Here is a 19,633-nt window from a genome sequence, read left to right on the forward strand (position 1 = left end):
TAGCAGTCCGTCCATTCCCCTGACTTGAGGAAGTCTGGAAGTGTCTCACACCCAGGATAATGTGACGGGTCAACTTCGAATTTCAAAGAAGACATTTTGACATGTGACAGTAGGAACAGCACAGGTGTTCATAATGATATTGAATGATGACTGATTTTCATTTCGCTGCCTGAGTTTCTGGTATTGTGAGAGCTGGCTCACTGCCACACTGGTCGTGGCCTAATGGGACACTTGAATACAACAGGGTCATTGTTAACGTAATTACTGTTGTAATACATGTGTTTTTCTGCTCCGGGGAGCAGCAGTGCACTACTCATAACCTTAATCTCCCTGTCCATCTCTAAAATTGGCACAAAAGGCAAATAAATGGCCCCAATGTGTAGCTTTGTAAATTATTATCAATATCTGTTAGTAGCCATTCCTCATCCAGTCTCATTTAATAGTTGCAGTTTATTTCTAGTAAAACATAAACAAACAAAACTTATTATATACTTACGTATTTTCATGATTTCTGCCAGAATAATCCTAACAACACCCGTCTCTGAGCCTGCAGTGCTTGTTAGAAGGCATAACCTGTGTAAGCAAGAAATCAAAGATTGCCTCTGATTGTTGTTGTTCTGTATTCATCACTGCAGCTGTGCTGGAAATGTCTCCTATATATTTAACGAGAAAAATACAGTGTTTGACAATACAATGTACCCAGATATACGGTTATCTTTATTGGCCAAACATATAAGGGATATCTCGATACCAGATTCATCTTTTATGTTCGATCGGTATATACCATTTCTCCAATATCCTTCTGCTCTTCCCTCACCCGCCTCCCATTATTCTCTTCTGTCTCCTTGTCAGCAGAGAATTTCCTCCCACCTGGAGGGATTTCGTGATTTTCTCTCTTTTGAAGAAGTAGTGCTATTTCGAGGGAAATAAGTGTGATTTAGAGAGAGGTTCCATTAGGAGTTGAGAGCAAAGTCAGACACAGTTAATGTCATTATCTCATCTAGGTGGTCTACAGAGACTCCCACTAGCAAGGTCAGCCGTGAGAGCACATGCACACAAGCATTCAGAAAGCCAGATAACCTCCCTCACACACTCAGCTACGCTAGAGAAGCACTGGTTGCAATGTATTTTCATGTGAGGGTAAACTTTCACTTTGAATACAGTTCCTATACAACTCCAGAGAGCAGATATTCATTGCTGCTTCATAATTTGTATCTGTGATGAAGCTTTTCCTCCATTGTATTTTTGTCTTTTCTTATTCACCTTCCATGGCAGCCAACAAATGAATAGACATCTTTATGGCCGTCTCCTGTACATGACATGTACAGTTAAGGTCAAGCCCTTGTCAGGGATTTTCAGAGTACAGTCTTTGAGTGTGCAGTGAGAGTGTGCTGAGCTCTAAATAGTTATGTGACTCGTCCATCACTCGCTCGTCACGTGAATGGCTCGTCAGTCTAGTTAAAATCAACCTTAGTCTTTTCCTAACCTTAACCTAAGCATTGTACACTGCATGTCCACATTCACCCATTCACACACACGATGGCAGAGGCTGACATAGCAGGCAGAGGCTGCCAGCTGCTCATCAGTTCTAATCAAATCATTCACGCACACTCACAGTTAAGTGACATGCGGACTGGAGGACCTGAGGATCGAACAGCTGATCTTCTGACCGGCTCTACCTCTGAGCCACAGCCGCCTGCATTTTTAAAGGAGACTGAGCAAACAGTACAACCACACGGCTGACAGGCTGGGCAAAGATGTTGCTCTCTTTGTGTTTTTTCTTTTTCTTTGTATTTTTGTTAACTGGAAAACCGTGTAATACATTGTGTTCCCACCTACTCTTCATCTCGATCAATATGATAGGAATGATATTGTTTCCTCTTTATACTTTACACACAGAGAGACAGGAAATGAATTCTAAGCTTCGTGCCACAGATGCTAGCTGCTGAATGCTAAAGCCTTGTTGCGAAGTGGAATAAGCATTTCCACAACAAAATGATGCGTCCAATTACCAAATATTAAGCCACTCCCTGTTTTATAACCATGAGCTATTATATTGACAGTTATTACCACGGACAATCAGTAAAATAGACACCCTGAGGCAATATTTGTCACCCACCCTGCATTCCGGATACACAAAGGGATTAATTCACAAAGAATGGTTGCGGGCACTGAAAGCACCATGAATTGCACATCACTGTCCACACATCACTTGCCCCGTCTCAAAGTCCGATTCACAAGACATTTGCGCTCATAATATTACATATTACAGTGAAGTGCAATTTGCCCTTTTTTTTGTCTGATTGCAATAACCATGTGTGAAAGTATACATGTTTCCTTTATACCAAGAACAAAGTAGGTAGAACAATGGCAGAGACAAAGGGACACATGGAATGCAGAGGCAGAGCGACAGGTCCTGACGGATGAGCTGCAGAGGCGTTCCAGAAATTGAAACGGGACAGAGTCGAACCGTATTTGGGATTTAATATGCCATGATCGCTGGAAAGTCTGGGCATGACAGCCCATACAAATGAGCTTCAGTTACTACCAAATCTCTGAAGACTAATAATATCACTGTAACTGTGTGTAGCTATTAGCGGTGATCTTTGGGTATTGGAACCTTTTTGCAATGAGGGCCATTTGCATAGAAAGTGGCCAATATGGTGCCAAATGTTTGCATATTACCTAATTTAAGTATGTACAAATAGCACAGGAGCACCGAGGCGCTATATGCTTGCCAACACAGTTAGAGTTAGAGCACAGAGTTGCCAAGTCTGTGACAAAACCAGCCCAAAAAACAGCCCAATACCAGAACTCAAAATACGGATCTACCAGACCTTATAAACTATGTCATAGTCTTGGGTTTCCTGTTTTATTTTGAAAGTTACTCCCCCCATGTGTCATGTATTGTTTCACTTCCTGCCTTGTGTGTTTTCTTACCTTTGGGATTCTCTTCTGCTCCGATTTGTTCCACCTGTGTCAGTGTTTTGTGTTCCTGGTTTGTTGTTTTGGAGTTGCCTCTGCTGCCTGCCTGTTTTGGATTGAATCCTTAGGTTTGTTTTGTGCCATTAAATCATTGAGCACCACCGGCTGCTTCCTCATCTGTTCATGAGTGATGGGTCCAAACTGTAAATCCTGTAATTGTAACACACTACATTTAAAGTAAACACAAAATCACAGTAACCTCATAAATGTTCAGTGTGCCAACACTGAGCAGTTAGCAGTTCTTTCACCTGGCTGACATTGAGTGAAGGCAGCCTGAACCCAAGATAGGTCGCCAGAATCTCAGGGCTGACACATACAGACAGACAACAATTCACTCTCACATTAACATCTATGGGCAATCATTTGGAGTTGACGATTAACCTTAGCTACATTTCTTTGGACTGTGGGAGGAAGCAGGAGAACCCGGAGACACGAGGAAAAACTGCCAAAATGCAAAAGTAACACAGAAGGTGTTGTGTTCTCATGCAGTGTGTCGAAACTGATTAAACACCAAGTTAAACCGCAAGTTTCACCATTTACTGTCACTCTTTCCCATTAACATGCTGGTGAAAACTGAAAATAATGACAATACAAAATATTCAGACTGCATACTTAAACATTGCATTGTACATAGATGTAAATATAAATATACATTGTTCATTTGCACATCAGCAAACATTCAGAGAAATAAGTTGGTTGGAAAGTTTGGCAGTTCTTCCAGTCAGTCTGCCGGTACACTGAACAATTTATAGATTTTTTTTAAACAAAATAAACAAAGAAATAAACAAAACAGTAGTGCATTATTTAAATGGCACATACAGCAGCAACAAAACAATTATCTGGGCGATATGGCCAACATCTTAGAATTGACATCAGTGAAACACTGTCCTTCAACTTTGACTGTGTCTGAGCACCAAAGCATTATTGATGTAGACAGAGTCCACCTCCTCTCGTCCCACCGGAGTCCTGCTCTCTGTCCTGTGGTCCTCCGGTCAAGTGCAGCTTGATAGGGACTGCCACTATAAAGCCAGGTCTCTGTGAAGATGTTAGTCTGAGTTTTACTGCGATAGGACAACTGTGGTGGAGTAGCCTTTGGTCCTAGATGGGTTAGCTTAGCTTCCATCTCGATTCTCCTCCCTCTCGACTCAACTTTCAATCGAGTTTGGTCGGGCAGGTCCAGCTTGGTGGTCAGCCGCTCCTCACAACTTAATCCAATCCCCCAGCTTTCTTCTCTTATGTTGATGAGTTTATTCTGTCATATGTCATAAGTGCTCCAGTAATAAAGACAACAAATGAAGAACCATAGCAAAATATTTGACCAGTTGTATGCAAAAACTGGGGCGACCATGGCTCACTGGGTGAAGAGGGTTGTCTGGTAGCCGCAAGGTGGAAGGTTGGAGCTCTGGCTGGGACGTGTCCTGCGCACTGAACTCCGGTCACCTGTCATGGGCAGCCCGCTGCTCCCTATTTACAGGGATGGGTCAAATGCAGAGACCAATTTCCCCCTGAATATAGTATAATAAATAAATAAAACGGTGAAGAGGAGCGTTACTGAACATGATTGGGATAGCACTAATTTACATGTGACTCATTAGCCTACTGTTCATGTGTATGTCTAAAGAGCTGGATCCCTTCTCTACACTTCTATTATTATAAACAAAGTAATAGTGTAACTAATCAGTGCATGATTAGCAACAGGCACACCAGTTGACTTCATCTTTATAAATTGACACTCATCGTGGAAAACATGAATGTCACTAAGCTGTGCAGGTCCAGACCAGGAATGCTGTAGTGTAACGTGAGTCAACATGTTTTATTAAACATCACCAAGAACATCAAGTTGTCGTTCTGCTGTAGGTGCCTAAGATCAGTCGTTCAATCACTAATAACTAGAATAGACTCTATCTAGTCTACATAATCATCCTCTTAGCTACTAGTGGGTTGTGACGAGGTAAACAAAGCTCAGACACAAAGATGTTTGTTGTCCTCAATGTGACAAAACGCACCTTTACGACCCATGACGCAAAGCCATCTTTTTGTTTGACTGCAGATTAGAGATGATTAAGAAAAATAAATAGAAGAAGAATAGAACATTAGTTTATTCGATAAGGGGTATTAAAAGACAAGCATTCTCTCCCTGGAAAACAAAAAGACAACCCATGCATTTTTTTGTCATAAGCTGCACCACACACACCCATCCTGTTGTGCTCTTATCTGTGCCATGCTGATATTATACAGCAATTTCCTTTTTCCTGCAGCTCTCTGGTGGCCTTGGAACGGGGGCACTGGCTCTCTGCCGTCATGCTTGTTTGAGCACATGAATTATCAGGAGAGAAAAGGATGGCTAACCTTGGACTTTCTGAAGTGGAGAGAATCACAAACATTCAGAGTGACAAAACGTGTTTGTGTGTGTGTGTGTGTGTGTGTGGAGGAATATTTCAGTCGAAACCGTTCTTTTCCATGCTCTCCCTCACTCTTACCTTTTCTTCTTTGCTGCAAGACATATTAGATAGACATATTGTGCAATATATCTGTGTCTATGTCTGCCTATGAAGGTAAATCCCTGTCAAAATCCGAGAGCGCAAATGAGATCCACGTGCGCGCGCGTGTAGAGGTCCCGCGTGTGCAAATCAATCAGCCGCACATGTATATTACCTTTGTGAGCGCTTTCACATCACTCCGCGCACAATATCTCTGCTCGCGTGAGCAAAATTGCAGCCTGCGAGTAGACAGGCAGGTTTAAGTAGTCAGGCAGGAAGCCCGTCCAATCATTCAATTTAGGCCAAATGAAATAATTAGACGGGCTTATTAGAGTCATGTGACAACCACAGTTATCAGAACTTTTTCTTTTTGATTGTTGTTGTGGTGGAAGGAGAATTTCAACAACTCTAACAAAAAATGTTTTTTTATCAACCCTAGCTTTAAATAATTCTTTTTGTGAAGGAGTACAAAGTCGTCCGTTCCATGGTAGTCACAAAGAGCAATTAAAACATATATACAGTATATATATAACAGATAGAATAATCAAAAGATAGTCAGTAAAAGTAATTTAGTAAAATAAGAAGTAAAGATGTTGTGTTTGATTTCAGCAGTTCTTCTTTCTTGTGCCCAGCTTAGAATGTCCTTCAAGATACCATTTTAAGTTAATTTCATTAAACCAATTAGTAACAGTCAGTCAATGAAAACTTGTATTGAACTGATTAAAGCAATTACAATGAAAAAGTGACAAGCACAATTTATGCTTTTAATGAAATGAAAGTAACAGTATTGCACATTGTCGCTTTTAAAAACTCCTATTGTAGTATTGTATGCTATATTTAGTTTGCACATACTTTATTTTGTTTTGTGGATCCCAAGTTCATCCGTAGGATGTTGGTAATTCTACACAGTCCCGCTGTTACACAATGGAACAAGCAGTTTGATTCTCTCATTCTCCCAGTGTTACCCAAGTACAGCAGTAAAAGGCAATAAAAGTGTTTTTTAAAGCTTCACTTCAAATTTATTACAATGTTGCTCAATTCTTTTGGAGTTATTCTTCCCCTAATGGTCAAAAATCAATTCATGCAGCATTAAACACTCATTTTTACATACCACAGTTGTGAAAGACGACAGATGACACCAATTAATTGAGACATTTATGTTTATCAATAGAAATTTCCGTAAATACACACGGAATGTTTGGAACAGCAATAGTAACTTCCACTGGTGACCATTGATTAAATAACTGTTATATCAATCAACAATGTATTTATTTACGCAAGAAAGTCTTGCATAATTACAAATCCAAGTATATGTGACTGCAGCATAAACAGGACTATATGCGACAACATTCATCAGTTTATTTTACTTTGATCATGTGCAGAAACCACATAAATGAATCCCAGCACTGAAGTCCTGTCCCCTGAGTGCATATGGTTCTATGAGCTCAGGTGCATCATGTAAAGCACAGTATGGAGGATCAAACTGCTTATTTAATTTAGTGGAATTGAGCATCCCTGTTTCTTTCCAGCCTCTCATCACTCCTACAATTCAGACTCTGGATTGTGACTGCAATAATCATATAAATGATCGTGATGATGACAGAAATACTGTTGAACGACATTCTTTATCTGTCAAAAAGGAAATATTGTTTCTCAATTGATTCATTAATCTCCACAACTGCACAGACAACTTGTAGCCGGGGGCGACCGTGGCTCGGAAGGTAGAGCCGGTCGTCCCTCAATCATAAGATCGGCTCCTCCAGTCCATGTCGACGTGTCCTTGGGCAAGACACACTCTGTGTGAATGGGTGTGAATGACTACATAGTCCTGATGGGCAGCGGGCACCTTGCATGGTAGCCCCTGCCATCAGTGTATGAATGGGTGTGAATGGGTGAATGATGGCATGTAGTGTTAAAGCACTTTGAGTGCTCGGAAGTCCAGAAAAGAGCTATACAAGTACAAGTCCATTTAGCATTTACCTCAAGGATCTATTATTGCACCAAATCTGTTCCATTAGGTCACATGATCTGTCACAATAACATCTCATTTCACTGTTATGCAGACGATACACAGTTATATCTCTCCATCTCTGAATGCAACACTAGAGAGCTGCATAGCCATGTGAGAGCCTGGATGTCACGAACCATCTTGCAGTTGAACTCTGACAAAACAGAGACTCATCATCAGCCCCAAGAACCTCTGTAAACAGGTAATGCCTTGTCAGCCTCCCTAATAGTCCAAGTGTGCCAGACTTCTGACAAAGACGTTCTCTCTCTTATCCCCTCTTTTTAGTCTTCCTGCACTGGTTACCAGTTTATTTTAGAGTCCACCTTAAAATCGTACTTATAACTCGTGCCTTGTTCACACTACACAACGTCCGCTTACTTTTTAAACTTGCCAACAAGTTTTGGAGCCTGACAAAAGCCCCAGATGAGAGGCAAATTGGCGTTGGCTCAGCGCTCGCAAATCAGTGCTTGGAAATCGTCACCTGAGTTCTATAATAATAATAATAATACGTTTTATTTATTGAGCGCTTTTCATAATTCTCAAAGACACTTTACATTAAAATCCTCATATAAAAGAAAGCTATACACTAAAATTGTAAAACACATAATATCGGTCACGCATTAAAAGCAGTTGTGAAAAGATGGGTTTTGATTTGGGATTTGAACATGGAAAGGTCGGTGCAGTCTCGGATGTGTTTGGGGAGAGAGTTCCAGAGGGACGGGGCAGCTATGGAGAAGGCTGTCGCCCCATGTCCAGTGCTTGGTCCTGAGTGGAAGAGACAGGAGGTTGGCATCAGAAGAGCGAGTGTGGTGGTGGAGCAGGTCGGTGAGGTAGGAGGGGCCCTGATTGTGGAAGGCTTTATGAGTGAGGAGAAGGACTTTGTATTGGATTCGTTGTTGGATGGGAGCCAGTGGTTCCAGATTTAGGAGAACAGGGGTGATGTGATCCCGGGAGCGGGTGCTGGTGAGCAGCAGAGTTCTGGATGTACTGGAGTTTATTTAGGATTTTGGATGATGTGCCATAAAGAATGCTGTTGCAGTAGTCGATTCTGGAGGTGATGAAGGTGTGGATCAGAGTTTCAGCAGCAGATGAGGAGAGTGATGGGCGGAGACGGGCTATGTTTTTTAAGTGGAAAAAGGCAGTTCTGTTGATTTGGTTGACGTGGTGTTCAAAGGAGAGGTTGCTGTCAAACATGACTCCGAGGTTGCCGATGTGTGGGGAGGGAGACAGAGTGGAGTTGTTGATGGTGAGGCAGAAGTTGTGACCGGTTTTAGTGAGGGATTTGGGACCGATGATGATCATGTCAGATTTGTCACAGTTCAGTTTGAGGAAGTTGGTTTGCATCCATGATTTAATGTCAGTGAGGCAGTTGGTGAGAGTGGAGTGAGTAGCAGTGGCAACGACCTTTGTGGAGATGTAGAGCTGGACATCATTGGCGTAGCAGTGGAAGTGGAGACCATGTTGACGTATGTGTGAACTGTTCAAAGACCACAGCTCAGAGGCTAACCCTAACCCAGTCTTACAAAGCTTTCCACGGCCAGGTGCCAGAGTATAACTTTTAACTCCTTACTGACCAAAAAGGCCTTTTCGATCTGCAAGGTCAGGCCTGCTAGCTGTTCAAGAGTCCAGGTTAGGTGTCAACACAGGTAAAGATAGCTGCTCAGATCTGCGTTTTGAATTATTACTTACTGTGTATTATTCATTCCCCACCGGTATTGCTTTTATGTTTATGGAATTCTGTTGAATGACGCATCTCTTTTATGGAAAGAATAGACGGTATCATCCGACTCTGGAGGCCTATATCCTCACCCTGACTGAAACGTGGCTTGATGAGGTCAGTCTCAATAATTTCTCCATTATACAGGCTGACAAGACCAAGGAGAGAGGTGGTGGTGTCTACATCTAAGTCAACAATAGGTGGTGTAATAACATCAAAACCCACAGCAAAGTCTGCTCACCAGAGTTATGAAAACATTGTTTTCCTGCTCCCACTACAAAGAGGAACTGAATCCCACTGCTCCATCCGTAGTCGGAGGACGGAGGCCCATTATACAGCTGCAGGGCTCAGAGACTGGGTCATTTTTCAAGGAGATGTGGATGAAAAAGTGTCTGTTTTGTGTGTACGTAGAGCGGTACACAGCCCGTGTAAGCTGTGGTAGACAACGTAACGATACAATCCACTTAGCTGTCTAAAACAAAGTGATCTATAGCTGATTATTTTAAAAAGCAGGAGGAGGAGAGAGAAGGGAGGCTGGAGGGGAAGGAAAGACAATGAGAGGCTGTGACTCACTCCCCACTAATGATGAAAGTGAGTCAGCCACTGTCATGAATACCAGTGCTGAAGAAATACTAAGATCTTTAGCTTAATGCTAATACCACAATTTAAACACTACGTGTAAGTAAAAGTATTGCATTCAATCTTACTTAAGAAAAAGTATGCAAGTAGGTTAGATCATCTAGAAAATATCCTTTAAGTATGAAAGTAAAAGTACTCATTGTGCAGCCAAATAGGCTCTTAAGTTGTTCCATTGTTATATAATAAGATATTCGATTGTTGTTATTGATGCAGTAACATGTAAGATCTGTTTAAGGTTCTGTTACGGAATACAGAGAAGCCCCTCCTCTTTTACAGCTTCTTACTGGGTCCTGGCAGCATGCAGATGTATTTACTTATTCATTTTCATTTTAGATCTGGATTTAATCATTTTATGCCTAGTTTTGCTAAACTCTGATTATAACTTATCTTAGTATGTCCAAACACTGTAACTAGGTGAAACATGCTGAATGAAAGGATGCCATTTAATTTTGGTTTAAATGGAATGGTGCTAAGAACTAGCACAGACTGCTGGGAGCTTGAATGCAGAAACATCAGTTGAACCTCGATTAAGTGTGTTAGCTTGTCTGTACCCTGTTATCTGCCCTCTCACACTCTGCGTGTCTGTGTGTGAGGGATTAAAGTGAAAAGTGAGCTGCATTTATAATGACAAGTGAGCTGCATTGGGGACAATTCACATTCAAATATATTTCCCTGAAGACAATCCTTGTATTGTTTGGGCTGCTCTCGTTTCAACATGAAGCTGTCTCCAGCTCTTCAGGTCTTCTGCCTGGTGGAGGCCAGTTTTGTGTCGTTCTGTCAGAAAGACTGAAGCTGTGATTACACTGATCCATATCCAATAGTGACACAGAATTATTAGTGTTGATCTTTAAAACCAAGTGAAAATGTATCCCAGGAGTTTGAAATTGTGTCTATTGTGTTCCCCGATGTCTGCCTCCATCCCTGTAACACACAGGCAGAATTCCTCCAGGCCCTAGTCTAAGTCCATTCCCATCTCTCACGCCAGTCTCTGCACTCATCAACCTTCCTTTTATCCTCTTTCTCTCTGTCAGTCTATATGTGTCTCTCCCCCAGTCACTCTGCAATACAGGTGCATAAAGTGTGCTGCCTATCCTGTCCAGCCTGCACCCTGTCTCTCCACTCAGTCTGAAGGGGCCGATAAGGCCAGATGGCTCTCTGCTTTGTCAGCCTCTGAAGCGAGTAATGCAGTGGAGCAGACCCTCCAGGCTAAACACTGTCTGCATCTCATGTGGGGTGTGTGTGTGTGTGTGTGTGTGTGTGTGTGCTGTGGAATTCTGTCCTTGTTAGTACCAGTTTAGGTCCAGGCCTTTTAACTGTGGACGTTTTGCAAAGTGAGGTTATTTTGACTAGTCTTCCCTTCTTCAGGCTCCACATAGCCACAGAATCATGATATCACACACACCAAAGTTACAACATACCGGGCATAAACAATAGTGTAATAGAAATGTATAGCTGAGTAACACTCAAAGCACTACAGTTACCCTCAACTAACAGTAAAACATAACAGTACATCACATAATGTGTGTTGCTCAAAATCAGAATGAAATGACAAAAATCATATAGACTAGTGCTGGGCAGGATATCGGTTTATCCGATTTGTTTCACTAAACGACTCAGAAGGTCTTTCGTTCCAGCAGCAGTTAGATTTTTTAATAGATATGGTTTTTAGATTTAGCATCTTTCTGATGTCAATCATGTTTCATTTGGCATTTTCTGGTGTTATTTATTCTTTGTAATGTGTTTTTAGTCTGTTGTGCACTGGACTGTGTCTATTGTTGTCTGTTTCCCCACTCGGGATTAATAAAGTTTTCTAATCAAATATATTCTATACAAGCATAACATTGGTCAAATTGGCATAAACTATTGACAGGGGAGAGGAATTTTTTATTGTGTCATTTCCGTGTGCAGCGCTCACAGGGAAGCACTACTGCTCTACAGAGATGTATAACTGTAGGGACATATTGCTGATGACCATAGTTTTGTTGTTAAGGGATCATCACAATGACCATAATGCTTGACCATCATTTTCTCACTCAAAGCCTTTCATGGCATCATTGCTCTTGCTGCTAAATGTGTCTTCTTGTTCAGCCCTCCATCCATTGAGGTGCTCTGTCTTCCCTTGACTTGTCCCTTGAACGAACAAGGCCTGCTTACGGCGTTATTACTCACGGTTACTGATCGCACGTCAACACTTAAATGTGACGGTGATGCAGGCAGGTGGACACAAATGCAGAAGCAACAGGAAAACTACAGGAACCGACAAATAAATGTTTCAGGGCAAACAAAGGCAAAACAGAACTAGCTGGCTCCCAACACGAAGAGCAAAACAACAGCTGCAAACACCTGGAAGCACAGACCACAAACTGACAGGGAGAAATGGGAAACAGACAGTTATACATACACAGAGCACAAGACTGGAATAGGAGGGAAACAAAAGGATAGGCCAACAATGGAGACAACAAGGTGTGGTAGGCAACTACACAAGGCCAGAGCAAATGAGACTAACACGAGGCAGGTCTCGAGGAAAATAAGGCTGAACAGGGCGACAGCAACACAAGAGGTATAAACTGTCTGAATAACCCACACAGAGCAGAAATAACAAGCATCCAAAATGAAGGACACCCAACAGGATCAATAACCATAAAGTAGAACTGGAACTATATAGAGTCCAAAAATTATGACCTTAAAGCTGGGCTCTATTTAAGTTATAGTTAGCTCATAACCTCGATACTAAAATACCATCTGGAGGCTAAGCTGCTAACAGGCCTGTTGAACCGTAAATACAATCACAAGATAAAAGACACGTTCATAAGCCAAGTCATAAATCATATGTATTGAATACTATTTGACCACATAAGCAGTGTTACAGTGTAGTTACTCACATCTGTACATGCTCTGTTACTGGCTGAGGCAGAACCACCTGCCTCATAGTCCATTGGACAGTCAGAAGAGATGACATGTGTGTTCAGTCTGTCCAGAAAGCTCATGACGCATTCCTAAAGATGTTATCTATTACATCCAGGACCTTCTTGAGTATGCAAAATCCCCATAATATGCAGAGTAAATGCACAACATATTTAATTTGACATCATACTTAGAACGATGTGAGTATGATCAACAAAGGGAGCAAAGGCAACCCTGAAGCCACAGTCCATAGGACCGCTGTAGGCCGAACACTCCACAGAGCTGGACTTCATGGAGGAGTGGCCAGAAACAAAGACATTGCTTCAAGAAACAAAGCAGAACACGTCTCCCACATGCCTTTTGGCGAACTAAACGTGTTTTCTTATTTTTTTCTTCTGTACAGTCGATTTTTCTGGCCACTCTTCCCTAAAACATCAGGGGTGGAATATGTTTCCAAGGCACTGTACAGTTTTGTTAATGTATTCACTTTTTTAATGTTATAGTCTTCATCATGCAGATTTGGGACTTTTGGTGTCAGTGATAATTACTTTTTTATTATTTCATGTATTTATTTATTAGTTTATTATGAGACATGTGCATGTACTGTAATAGAGTGATGATCTATGGAACAAATGCCTCTTGTTTGTTGTTGTTATTGTTTTGGTTGCACAGAGTAAATAATTAAGTGAAGCGAGAGGGAGGAAGGAACATGCAAACAGGACTGCATGTTGTGTCAAATATCTATATACAATTATATACTTATACCTAAGTTTTAGGTATAATTGAGAGATGATGATGTCTTCCAGATAGGGAAAACATGGTTCAAGAGCCAGACAGCTCGCACAGCTATGAATAATGTATGAAAATACACGACTATCAGACACATCTCAAAAAGTAGGATGGGAGCCAGAGCCTTCAGCGATCAAGCTCCTCTTCTGAGGAACCAGCTTCCAGTCTCAGTCCGGGGGTCAGACACACTCGCCACATTTAAGAGTAGGCTTAAGACTTTCCTTTCTGATAACGCTTGTATGTAGGGCGATGTCGTACGTGTACAGATTGTAATGCCCTCTGATGAAAATGTGTGATTGGTGATTTTGGGCTGTTCAAAATAAATTGAATTGAATTTAAATCAAATCCCTTTGATTTTCTGTTTGTGAGAGTGTAGAAATCTGGTTTCAGCAGGATACAGGATTATCTTATATCAGCGTGCATGAGGGCAGGTTGGTGTATGAGTATGTGTGATTTCACTGCACACAACCCCTACGAGATGACATATTGTAGATGCTGACTGAGTAAACTAATGCTTTGTGCAGCCATCATTCAACATCCTTTAACCAAACACTGTAAGCAAACAGTGTTTTTCACATATAGCTCCTTTTGTCTCTCTCTACCTCAGGTGTCATCCGTACTGCGGTGTCCAACATGGACCGTGAGACCAGGGACCACTATGCTGTGGTGATCCAGGCCAAAGACATGGCGGGCTCAGTCGGAGGACTGTCTGGATCTACTACTGTCAACATCACCCTCACTGACGTCAATGACAACCCTCCAAAGTTTCCTCAGAGTAAGTGACCACTCTCAGTCTGTTTCTAACAGCAGCAGGTTCACAAGTAAACAGATGAAACACCACCGCTGGAGTTGATATGGACTTTAAAAATAGCATTTCCTGTCTACTGTTTTAAATCAGTCCTAATCGTCAAGATCAATTCTAAAATAGAGTTTAGCGTTTGGGACTAAACCTACGTTGTGAAATTAAAGAATGTAAACGCCCTCTAATCAGGCTCCTCTCCTCTCCTCTCCCTACAGCGTTGATGGTTTTTACGTTTTCTGAAACCACGGTAGCATTAGGTTGCCATGTTTTTATTACGTTACGTTACACTGGTTACAGAAAAGGAGCAGGCCCGCTCTTCTCCCGGCAAACTAGTCCCTCCGTCACGGGGAGTCGGGGGGTCATATTTGTCGTTGCTGCGACAAGGTTGTGTCATACAGAAGTGGGCGTGGTTTCATCTCCCAGCCCCTTGCCTTGTTTTGTTTTTTTCAAATTATGCAATGGGTGAATTTCGGCTCAGAGTGGAATCTCTTCTTTATGCTTCAGCACTTCTCATTTTTTTTGTCCATTAAGAGATTTAGATGCATGCTTATAGATTTCAACATGACACAGATACATTTGCCATAATCTAAGACTGAGAGAAAGTCTACTTAATGAGTTATAGAAGTATAGAGACTAAACCTTTATCACATGACTGAAGCTCCTGTCAAGCAATCTGACTTAAAGTCATGTGTTGTGAATATAAGTCGAAGTGACTAATATACGTATGTGACACGAGCAAGATCATTGAAACAGCATTTGCCCATGGCTATGAGTTTCAATGATCTGAACAGCTGGTTCACTCATTCACACACTGACGGCAGAGGCTGACACGTAAGGTGTCACCTGCTCATCAGAATGTAATCTAATCATTCCCACACACTGATGACACCGCCTTCAGCAGCAGTTTGGGGATCAGAATCTTGCGAAGGACACTTCGATATGCTGGTGGAGAATTGAACCGCCGATCTTCCAATTAAATTAAGACCCATCTACCTCATAAGACACAGCAAGAAACCTAAATGATTTAAACAAAGATTGACTAAGTTAAGGTGGTTAACCTAGTCCTTTCCTTATGAATTCCTCGATCTATAACTTCCTCTGATGTCCTTTTCACCACAGTATGACACTGTGACTTTCAGTGTGTCAGGGTATTGATTTTCATCACCGGCTGTGGGTGTGGGAGGGGGAAGGTGGCCTGTTGTCTCTCAGGGTTAGGCTACGTCTGAATGCTTCTGTGATCGGTGGTTGGAGAGCTAGATTGCTCTGAAATATGAACCAATATCTATATATGATGTTTCTTATTTGTTCGCTACAGATCTTATTTTAAGGACAGTGATTTTCGCACAATGTATTCCCTGCATGGTGAGATTTTCCTCTATTCGTTACCTTTTATTTGCTTTGTTACACATGTATAGAGCACTTTAAACTACATTTGTGTGAGTCAGTGCCCTCGAGCTTGAAATATAGCTGCCATACATTTCTATTAGAGGCCTTTGTTTACAACTGCAGGGAGACATTTACCCGGCCTATGTTAGAGACGCTATTATTTCCCCCTGTTTCAATGCTGTTGAACTGTTGACTTGTTATATTCAGTATGATTTACACTTCACTAATTCCATCAGTTCATGTCTTATTCACCCCGCTGCTGTTTTCTATCCTCTAATTCATTCTATATGCTTCTACTCTGCCTTTTATAAGAATCCCTGTTAAGCTATCGTCAGTGAACACACTTGCTGCACACGTTTTCTCACACAGTGCCAAGCAGCCAGCCTGTGACAGCTCTGAGGACAGAATCAGCAGTGTGATTTCTGCTTTCGGCCTCCAGGGGAAAGGTTGAAGCAGAGGATGTTGAGCGTTGAATTCCTCAGAGCTGCTCACTCTCAGTTTGGAAAGAGAGCAGCACAAACCTCACTAGATGTGACCTAGAAGTGAGGTGGCAGTGTAACAACAGACTGCTCTCCAGTGAGCCCCAGATACTTTTTTATTTGTTCATTGGTTCAGAGCACAAATCTGGTGGAAACAATGCGGGAAGAGTTTTCATAATGCTTGGAAGAGCACTAAATATGTTTAAAAGGTTTAATGAAATTAATGAGATGTGTTGCTGTTGCAGAGAGCTACCAGCTGTATGTACCAGAGCTGGCTCCTGTAGGGAAGGCAGTGGGTCAGATCAGAGCCAACGATGAAGATGAAGGACAGAACGCTGAGATGAGCTACAGCATCACTAATGCCGACGCAGCTGCCATCTTCACCATCACCACTGATGCTGACCGCAGGGAGGGAATCATCTCACTCAAGCAGGTATGAATCAAAGATCACAACACAGGCCCACACTGATGCTTATTGAAGCACATGATGGGTTTTAAGAGTGTGGATGTGAGGAACGAAAAGAACGAAAAGAACTGTCATGGCAGCCTAGTTTGTCCGGTTCGTTGGCGTGTCACTGATGTATCAGCCTTTTCTTCCACAGGGATGTCAGATCGCAACATCACATCTTGACATCTGGGATCGAAACTAACTAACCCCCCCCCCATTAGTTAAAATAGTTGTTTAAGAACGTAACTTTAAGGGGACAGGGCTGTCTCCATGTTCAGTTCCACTGTGTTACATTCAAATTGTTGATATACCATATGAGGAGCAGAAATGCAGGGCTCAGCATTGGTGGCTGTGTTCACTGTACTGTTGCAGTCCGGACTGCTCACATGTGTCACCTAAGGGTTGTTGGTGGACACTGCAGCTAGTGCAGAATCAGCTGGATCAATGAAAAATAAATTAGAAGCACCAGTTTTATCAGGTGCAAGGTGCCACAAAATGACACTGTGCCTTCAGTTTGAACAGTTTACTTTTTTCAAAGACACTGGAATAAACTACACAGGAAATGGAATTGGATCAAACCCAGCATGCATGGCCGGTGGCTGGAATTCTTTGAGGCGGTCGAGTGTGTCTGATGCCCCGCAGCCTTTGAACTGGGACAATAGGGAAGCCATGTGCTTAGCAAGATTGAGCAATACTGGTTTCTCAGAGCCACAAGCTAAAAGTGGTTTGATTTTCTTTGTAGCTCTTCTTCAGCCGCTAAGAAACTGGAGAACAGATGAAGGCTCCTCGCTCAAGGGGAGTCCATGGTTGTTCTTCTTTTTCCAACAGTTTGAAGTTTGCTTTCATCAGCACATTGCAACACCGTTCTGGGGGTGTCTAACATTTTTGTGAAGAATTATCGAGGTGCTTGCCAGACCATCAGGAGCAATTTGGGTTCAATGTCTTGCCTTCTTGCATTCTTTGACATGTGGGCAGGAGGCCAACCATTAGTGGATGACCTCCACCTCACAGCTGCTGAATAGGGAAACAGTGAATACAATATGGATACTAGTTGATCAGTACCCTAAGTCCCCAATACAAACAATTTTCTGGACCACTTGCATCTATAAATGTACAAAGCCAGCTAGGGGTCATGTGGAAGAAAAGAATATTAGCATAGAAATGTGTGCACATCAATCTATGTGTACAGATTGATAAACCATGCACACAGATTAATAAACTGTTGAACCAGTGTCAGCTGGTGGCTCCAAAATGTTGGGAGGACAAGAGGAAAAGCACGGCCTGTCTGTACACAGCTTCAGTATAAAGGGGACAGATTACAAGTAGAACAATGACAAAAGAGCCAGGGTACATCAAACCAGACAAGAATAGTCTAAACATACAGATATTAAGTGTCTTGAAACCTTATTTATTAGACATCATTATCAAATGTATTACAAAATAAGTGTCTTCTTTTCTTGGGTATTTCAGGAAACCAAACATTTTCCCATAATAATGTAAAGTCTTGATCTGATCAATGACAAACCTGCAAAGCTCTTGCCAGAATGTCTTGGTGTGAGAACAAAACTGTTTCAGAATATTCATCACACGACTGGCTCAGTGATAAAGCAGGGTCGTCCCTCAGTCACAAAATCGCCGGTTCGATCCCCGGCTCCTCTAGTCCATGTCGACGTGTCCTTGGGCAAGAGACCAAACCCCAGCTCCCGTAGGCTGTGCCCGCGGTATTATTTTTATTATTGGGATGTATTGAGAAACACATTCTTCCTACTGGGGAGTCAGCTGGGTTGGGGTTAGCTCTACATTTGTTAAAAACAATCACTGCAGGCTAGATGGGAATGAACCTATGTGTCACTAAAGCCGTCAGTCCAATGAGCGGTGACACAGCACCATTACGTTACTGTACCTTCCTTTATGCCGTGCAGCAGTCAGTCGTCCATACCAGGATCCAGCCGCAGTTGGAGTGCAGCAGCACGTGGGGCCATCTTAGTCCCACCATGGGTCCGCTGTACAGCTGAGGCAGTGTGGCCCGAGGATGCGCAGCAGAGCGGAGGTCTCAATCTGTCCCCCTTTCGCATCCAGCTGCTGCCATGCCTTCCACTTCAAATCCATTCTCACCATTAGCTCATAGGGCCTCGGGGCTGCTAAAACAAGACCACTGTTGCGCTGGCTAACACGAGTAGCTAGCTACTACTCAATAAAAACAGGAAATTTGGGCTCTGTTGAAAATACCTGAATAGAATGTAAATTTTTGTTTTTAAAAAGTCGCATTTTTTAATTTATCTATAGCTGTGTATTTCGCCACACTCTCGAGCATAAGTGGTACTGTAGAGAGCATCAATTTACGTGTTTTGGCCAATCACAGATTAGCATGAAACACTGGAATACATTAAATGATGTAAGAAGTCTCGCCCTTAAGGGACCCCCACCACCACTTTCTTGCCTGTCCTGCAGTCATTTAATCAGAATTTAAATTTCGAAGAAGAGAGAAAAAGGTTTTTGATGAATGATAGTGAGATTTGGTATTGGTTTATTTGAAGCAGTTACTCGTTGTTTTACATTTTGATATTTCTCTTGCCTGAGAGCAGCAGCCTCCTCTTCCTCTATGGAGCAGCCTCCCCTATTGTCATTACATGTATTCAAATAGATATGATTTGGGGAATAAGCTCAACCTTGCCCATTATTTACACAGCTCTGCTCTAATTTACATTTCAAAACACTGTTTCAAATGCAGGATCCGGATGCACAACTGACCCGGTTATTATTCGGTATATTTGCACATTGTCTTTGGCTCATGGTCCTATTAGCTCTATGTATCGTGTGTTACGTGTTTGACTCAATATATAGCTGCTGGTTAAAGAGTTACTGAAAATAGGATAAAGTAATATGAATCTTTCACACAGATTTCAATGTCTCTTCTAGTCCATGACTCATGGCAGGCCCATGTCAATGTAATAGGTGTTGTAAGAATTATATTATCCTTCTCATTTGCTCCAAAG

The 19,633-nt window shown here is 42.1% G+C and overlaps 1 protein-coding gene across 1 annotated transcript in view; it reads left to right on the top strand.

The window, feature by feature from the left end:
* Window positions 1-19,633, top strand: part of LOC306706535 (cadherin-18-like) — a gene marked incomplete at both ends in the record, with an annotated part of 90,945 nt that overhangs the window by 44,246 nt on the left and 27,066 nt on the right. Inside the window, 2 exons of the mRNA XM_079173656.1 lie at window positions 14,130-14,297; window positions 16,435-16,622. Of these exons, the coding sequence (XP_079029782.1) occupies window positions 14,130-14,297; window positions 16,435-16,622 (356 nt within the window). The remainder of the gene's footprint in view (window positions 1-14,129; window positions 14,298-16,434; window positions 16,623-19,633) is intronic.

The sequence above is a fragment of the Pholis gunnellus genome (genome assembly GCF_910591455.1).
Source record: "Pholis gunnellus genome assembly, chromosome: 14".
Classification (NCBI taxonomy): Eukaryota; Metazoa; Chordata; class Actinopteri; order Perciformes; family Pholidae; genus Pholis; species Pholis gunnellus.